The following is a 7,606-nucleotide window of genomic DNA, read 5'->3' as shown; positions in this document are numbered from 1 at the left end:
TTACTATTATTAACAGCGACTTAATTCGGGAATGTTTTCTAGTACTCTTAAGTGAGATTTTTCTTTGGCTTATTTTATTGATTAGTTAAGCTTTAACTTAGCTTTTCCTTAATTGCTTTTGCTAATATCCATATACGACAGCGGTAGTAGTTTTGTCGGTTCTCTAGATTTTTGTGCGCACTCGCCCAGTATGTTGCCACTTGCCGGTCTATTTCAGTTGATTAAAATTGTCAAAGCATACCTCAAAAGTCAAAAGATGGATACTTGGTCTGGTGAAGACTGAGAAACACGGGTCAGGAGACTTATAGCGGGCGCTGGAATACAAATCTGCTTTTGATTTCTGCTTCTCCGTAGCGATACTGTTTTGCTTTACAAAAAGATGATTTTTCTGCTTGTAGAAATCGTTCTGAAAAATTATCGTCAAACTGATTTCTGATTTTTCTAACTTCGAAGTAAAAAAGCAACTTCTTATTATGCGTTTGGATACATAAGCAGAAATTTGGAACAGAAGTCAGAAGCAAAAATGAACTCTTTTGCTTCTATAAATCGTTTTAAAATTTTATATCCAAGCTGACTTCTAGAAATCGAAAGTTCTATTAGGGTTTTTTTTTGGTTAGCGATTGAGAGAGAGGTTAGGAGGTTGTGCTTCTTCTGTTAGCTTCTGATCTTTGATTGGGAGGTTGGGGATCTTCTGTTAGCAGCAGAGTCAGAGAGAAAGAGATGGCGGCAAGAGCAATCATTAAAAAAGTATATCTGAAACCTCAAGCACTCCCGGCGATTCGTGTTCTTGTATCCAAAGGAAAAGATAAAACAACAACTATTAAAACTTTGGTTCCAACAAATATAACCAAAACAACAAAAGAGTGGAAGATGCAAAACTTTGAACAGGTTGTACAAACTGGTTTGAAACTGCTGCAAAACCTTCAAATGGAAGGTGCAGAAGAAGAGAAGATGAGTGACTCAAACGATATGTTGATCGATTCTCTCAAAACCATATATCAGTTTTGGATGAAAAAAATTGAAGAGGAGCAGCAGATACTTTTACAACAAGGATGGACATGCTTAAGAGATATCCTGCGTGGTGAAGGATTGGAAAATTGTCATCAGAGATCATTATTGTCCATCAAGCCAATAGAACCTGATCAAACAGCTGATTTTACCAAGCCAGTAGAAGGAATTATTGAATTCGCAACTGCTTCGCCTGAAAAGGGGTTAACTAAACTTCAGAGATTACCATTGCAGCGCCCTGGTCCATATCAATTACCAAGACAAGCAGTGGGGAGAATGGTATGTATTACCACCGAGAATGCATTTCTGTTGTATAAACCTACTACTGGTGTAAGTTCACGCTGGATTGAAACTACCATCACCGGGGATTTATGTAGAGGAAAACCTAGGCGCCAAGTTGAGTCCATCGCTTTAGGATATGCTCCAGAAAGCGGGAATCATAAAGTCGTTTGCATATCAAGTGATGCGAAGAAGAGGTTTGCTCCTGAAACCGAAGCCGAAACTCATGGCGTTCTGGTTGTGGAGGTCTTGACTGTTCGGGATAGTGCATGGATTGCTGGTGGTGAACATAATTGGAGAAGATTGGAGGGTGATGAACTCCCATCTGCATTCTAGTTGGGAGAGAGGTTTACCATTGTGGATGGTCCAACTTATTTGAATGGTCAGATACATTGGCATATGCAGTATAACAGGCGATGTCCTTGTATACTCGTGTTTCATGTTGAGGACGAAACCTTCGAATATATTCTAATTCTTTCATCTCTAGTTCAAGAGTTCGTGAATTCTTTACGACATGTTCAGTCAATGCTGATGGAAGTCGATGGGAAAATAGCTATACTGAAGAGTACATCAGATCAGGAAACTTCTTCTTTACACATGTCATCGCCTATCTAAAGGTAACAAGATCAAATGGACGGAAGAGAAGGTCTCAATACCGTCTCAATACCTTACGCTCATGTATGTTCAGCTTCTTCTATTGAAGCTCTTGCAGAGACAGATTTCATCTTCGTACACTCACGTCGTCTTATTTTTTTCTACTATAATAGAAAGACAAAAGCTTCCCTATCCCTAAGGCTTCCAGCTTCGCGCATCCGTGACCTATTGGGGAAGGATCGTACAATTCTAGCAGTAATATAAGTTGTCGATTTGGCTGGACAGAACTGTTAAAGTTTTTTACTACTAGTACGAATAAATTAATCTTCTACCAAAAGAAAAAAACAAGATGGGATAAGAGTTGCTACTTGCTAACTCTGCATTTATGCAACTGTCCACTAGAAACATTTACAGGCAAAATTAAATTATTACCCTGTACACTCACCAACTCTCTGCATTCTAAACCTTCTGCCCTACATACTCTGACAGACTATAGTGGCATAGCATCTAGTACACACCACTTCTGTATGCCCTAATTTGAACTATCTCTAACTCTTTATAGGGTTCACAACTCAAGTGAACCTTTCAGGTACTTTCCAGTCAAAAACACCTACCTAATACTTTCCTAATTGTCATTCAATATCTGGAAAACTCTGTTATACCAAATTGAGTGAAGAATCATATGAAAAACATCATACTTCAAAGGACTTGTATGCCAAAGAAAATGTTGTTGTACCTTCTTCACATTCGTCTGCATGGCTAAATACTTCTCTTCGGGTATTGAAAGAAGAATGTCCTTCAAATTTGGTACATCTTTCTCTGGTACAAACACAGCAAAAGCTTCCCAATTTAATACTTCAAAAAATGGAGGGACAAAATTGTCGGAAATAATCACCGGAACGCATTCGAAGAAGATCGATTCGACAACCCTTGGACTGTTGACTTCATAACCCCTGGCACAAATGCAGTATTTACTGCTCTTCATAGATTGAATGTAGTTCATTTTTTTCTTCTTTCCACCACCCATGGGACCATAAATTTGCATGTCTGGGTCTTTGTTTTCCCAGTGCTTTAGTAGTATTGGGCGGAGGTATCCATGCATACCACCAGCGAAGAAAGCAAGAATTTTTCTCTTCGATGGAGGCTCACCTCCTAAATATCTTAGAGGATTACTTGCACTATGAACGTATGTCTCTGGAAGAGAAGCATCTTTCCCTATCTTGAAGCCTACACTGACATCAGCATTGCAGAGAGCTCTAATACAAGTGCTCATATACTCATTTGTTTCTGCTGGAGCCTGCACAAGAAAAGTGCAGCTATTGTAAATTTGAAAACAAAAATTATACTTGAAAATTATACATTATAACATAAACAGAAACGGTGGTGTCTGGTTATCAATCCAGGTAATCAATGTTTAGGAAACAAGGTATACACAAAGCCAGGGTTAATACTAAATTAGATACCTCATTCTCAGACTTTCAATATGGAATTCATTTCCGTGTGATATGAACTATCATTTGTGAAAAGTGTCTTCCAACCACATCCAAAGACAACGAGATGGGGCAAACCTTCGGTTATCAAAACTAAGAGATTAAAAATTGAAGAAGAGAAGAAGCATACCCAATCATGGCAAGCAGCAAGAAAATGATCTGCTCCACCAGTTCTATTCCAGAAAGGATGTCTTGCTACTATGGTATCCAAATAGTTCTTCAAATATTCGATCAGGTTCCTATGGCTGTGTGAGTTAGGCACATACATTGTCTGCTGTAGAGCTCTTGTACTAAATGGTAAGTAGAACAAGTGAGCTTTTCTAGGGTCCTTGACAACAAATCTTCTGTTTCTCTCCAGCTGTTTCATGAACCACCCTTCAGAAGCATAAATTCCCTTGAGGGGTGGCGTATGGAAGATGGGTTTAGTTCCTTCCTTGTAGACGTAAACTTTGAGCATTCGTTCCATTAGTTCATAACTTCTGCGAATGGGAACAGTTGAAAGTTAGATGCACTACTTTGTGCATTATTCCTACTAACAACTCAAAATTTCATGTGAACATCATTTTTATTATAAGGCCGCTATGTGAACTACGAAAGAGCTGAAATTTGAAAGTGCCTCATGTACCATACTGGACAGTCATAATGAGAAAGCTAAGCTACAACACTAAAACGGTTCCTGAATTCTTTCGCATCCATAAATCATGGCAAGGTTTGACACACATTTCTTCCCTTCAGATAAACATCTTTATGGAAACCGAAATACATTGAAGGGTGTTTCATATCTAAATGCTTCACACTCTGCCCACTTTTAAACAACCAACAGCTACTGCGCAATTAACATCTGCAAGTTTTACTGTAAAAAATAACCCATGTATAAACACAGAAGGAAAATGTGTGACAGGCTATTAGCAAGGAACTAAGAGAAACAAAGATACGAAGGTTTAGCAGAAAAGAGTAGAGTCCAATTCGCGTGTACCAAGGAGATTTACAATGATTAGCGGAAGAATGAAGAAGTACTGATCTCTCTTCTACCCTAAATTACGCAAATCACGAGAACGAAATTCACATAGAAATGTCGCAGAACATTCTAATCAAGTTAAAAGATACTGTGACTTTTCAATGGCGTGAAAGCGAAAAGTAAAATTTAAAAAAAAAGTTAACAGTAATACAGCAGAATACAGATCAATTACCTTTTAAACGTGGAAATATTTCGAAAAAGAGGAGCATGAAGTTCTCTGTCACTCTTTATAAACGGAGCATTCTCGATCTGTGACCTTGCAGATAATAGTTCTTTGTCGCGAGGAGAAGACCTTCGTGGTTTCTTCAATTCAATAAACAAGAAATAAAACTTAGAATATATGATAAACACAGATCAGTCCACATAGTCAAATTAAAAGACAAAAGGTTACAATAAATACCATCGACCGAGAGGCAGAATGACTTTGTACTAGTAAATTGTTCATTTCAAATATTGAGGTTACTGAACTTCCAGAGATGATTTTGCTTTTAGTTTGAGTTCCGGTATTCTTATCCATGGTTACATTATTGATCTGAGTAGTTGGACCATCCTGCAACGAAAACTCGGATTCTCCATCCTTCAAAGACGGTTCAGTTGCGTGAATACCCACTGGAGATAGGACGGAAGTGCCTGAGTCTGAACCCAATATCACTGCACTTATCGTAGTTCGAGAAAGTTGTGGTGGTAACATAACTGGAGGTATAAGAGGAACTGCGTATTTGCTTGATATTTCCTTAATATGCAAATCATTGTCTCTCTTAGATAATTTTCCAGATTCGACTTGTTCTTTATTAGTCTCTGAAGTTGAATTCTCATCAGGATCTATACCTTCTGATGGGGAAGGTGAAGGTGAAGGCGATGGTGAAAACCATCTCTCTGAATCTCTTTCTGCGTCAAAATCAAAATCATGATCTTGGTCCCCACCTTTCTCATTTGACAGCACATTCTTGATTTTTTCATCTCCATGAGTAATTTCTTTTTCCACAGATGAAGCATCTGAACTTGTTACAAATTCAGGAGCTACAGATGAATCAGGCAAGACAGGAGTCACAGGAGCATTCCCACTGGAGTAGACACCAACCAAATCTGATCGACGAGAAACATCCTCAACTGAGAGGCTGGTCATTCCTGGTGTAAGAACATTACCAGAAGTATAAAGGGATGACAAGATATTTCCATAAGGACGTGTCAATGATGACTGAATCACTAAAATAGATGTAATTATTCCCATCACCAGCAACAACTTCATGGCTTCAACATGGAATAGCTTCTGAAACTTAACTGCATAATCCATTACTCCAGGAAATGAGATGCTGTAACCTAATGCAGCTTAGAACGAATGACTGGTGAGTCAGTTACGAGCCCATAGGTACTACCAATCTCTTCACCCCTGTAAAGTATAACAAAAACACTCAGTGATAACATAAGGGACCTTTAAATTTCAGATTTATTTCATTATAATCACTTTCACTGCATCCAAATTTAAAAACGAGACGCCAAGCCCAAGTACATAAACTGCATACAAATTTGAGTCACAAACAACTCAGTACCAAATTAACAGCAATAAACTTGTAACGAAGCATTTTCTAAAACAACTTTGATACTAACTCAGAGCTTATTAAACTATAATTTCCGGATGAAGTAACTGTGTAATTTATCTGCAATAGAGCCTTCCAAAACCAAGTAAGGAAGAACTTACACAACATGCAATTGACTTGGAATTAGACTTTAATGAACTCAACCTACGAAGAAAATCAACCAATCCAACAAATCAAAACCTCAAACACTGCAAATCAGAAAGCGATCTAGGTATTACGCTGTCAATTAAACAAGGAATCAACCAAAACAAGAACAACAACTCTATCCGCTACAGGATCAAAATTCGAAAGAAAAAAATGAAAATAAAAATCGAAATAGAGATCGATGATGACTACTTGAAGAACAGATTAAACAAAAGAAACACAAACAATGAATCTCAACTTCATTCAATAAGAAAATTAAAGCCAAAAAACAAACACAAAATCAAAATGAGCTTGAATTTCCTCCTTATTAATCAAATCATAACTCAATCAGTACATGCAATCTATCTATGAATCATCTGATCATAAAATCATTCAGAATACACTTCAGAGTCGAAAATTGAAGAATTCCTTAACCAAAATGAGTAAAGATTACTTCAAAATTACTGCAGTAAGGAGTATACAGCGAGAAAAAGCAAAAGAGATGAGAGAAAGAGTACCATCGCCATCGCCATTACAGGAGCTTGAATCAGATTTTTTCCCTAAACCTGGAATTTCCGTTTTAAGCAAAGCATTTTTGTCGTTAAAGGAGGAGGATGAATATCTGGATTATTGAAAATGGTCTGGAATTTTGAGCTAAAATAAATTTCAGGTACTAATATAAAAAAGAAAAAGAATGGCCGTAATGAAGTACGAAAATGACGAAATTACCAGTTAAAAAGATAGGTTTTGTTAATAAATGCCATTATTTGAGTTACATTATTACAAAGAATACCACCATTTAAGACATGTGCTGTACCGATATTTACGTGACTGTCATGATAACGTACGCGTTGGAAGAAATGTACACGTGTTTCGCTCTTGGAAAGATTTTTCGTTTCTCCTTACAGTGTTGGTGCCTGGACCCACAAATTCATTTCGGACGGCTACGTTACCTTTTTTCCACCGGTTTTTACATGAAGGTTATTAACTTATTATTTGGGCCTCACATTCTATTAGAGGGGCGTCACTTAATAGGACAAAAACGGATCATCCATAATTAATATTAAAAATCCCTTATCTCAAATAATTTTGTAATAACCAAACAATCCTTATTTAGTCAATTTTAATTTAATTCAAGGTGGGTGAATCTTTGTATGATAGAGAAAACAAGTTTTACATACCTCTAGGGGTGTAAATATTACCCGAAAAAACTCAGCCTGCCCGTACCCGCCCAAGCCCGCCTGTACCTGAAATTGCCCAAAGCCTGTTATGGCCCGTTGCGGGCTACCCGACCCGGCCTGGTTAGTGTGAACGGGCGGCTCAGGCTTTCTCCAAATTTTTTCTACCCGGCCTGGTGCCCGCCCAAACTACTTGACCCATTACCCGTTCTATCTGCCCGCCCAAACTACTTGACCCATTACCCGTTCTATCTGCCCGACCCAAGTGCCTGGTCATTATTTCGATATACCCGAGAATATCTTCAATTGAATCTTCCA

The 7,606-nt window shown here is 37.9% G+C and overlaps 1 protein-coding gene across 1 annotated transcript; it reads right to left on the bottom strand.

Moving 5' to 3' along the window:
• Positions 1-2,231: 2,231 nt before the first annotated feature.
• LOC113349163 (probable glycosyltransferase At5g25310) lies at positions 2,232-6,781 on the bottom strand. Its single transcript, XM_026593089.1, has 5 exons — positions 6,629-6,781; positions 4,790-5,779; positions 4,562-4,692; positions 3,502-3,850; positions 2,232-3,178 (listed from the first exon to the last, which is right to left on the bottom strand). Exons 2-5 carry the CDS (start codon positions 5,681-5,683, stop codon positions 2,507-2,509), a joined length of 2,046 nt encoding a protein of 681 aa, XP_026448874.1. The 5' UTR covers positions 5,684-5,779; positions 6,629-6,781; the 3' UTR covers positions 2,232-2,506.
• Positions 6,782-7,606: the final 825 nt, after the last annotated feature.

The sequence above is a fragment of the Papaver somniferum genome, chromosome 2, assembly GCF_003573695.1.
Source record: "Papaver somniferum cultivar HN1 chromosome 2, ASM357369v1, whole genome shotgun sequence".
Lineage (NCBI taxonomy): Eukaryota > Viridiplantae > Streptophyta > Magnoliopsida > Ranunculales > Papaveraceae > Papaver > Papaver somniferum.
This window is presented reverse-complemented; position numbering and strand designations above follow the sequence as displayed.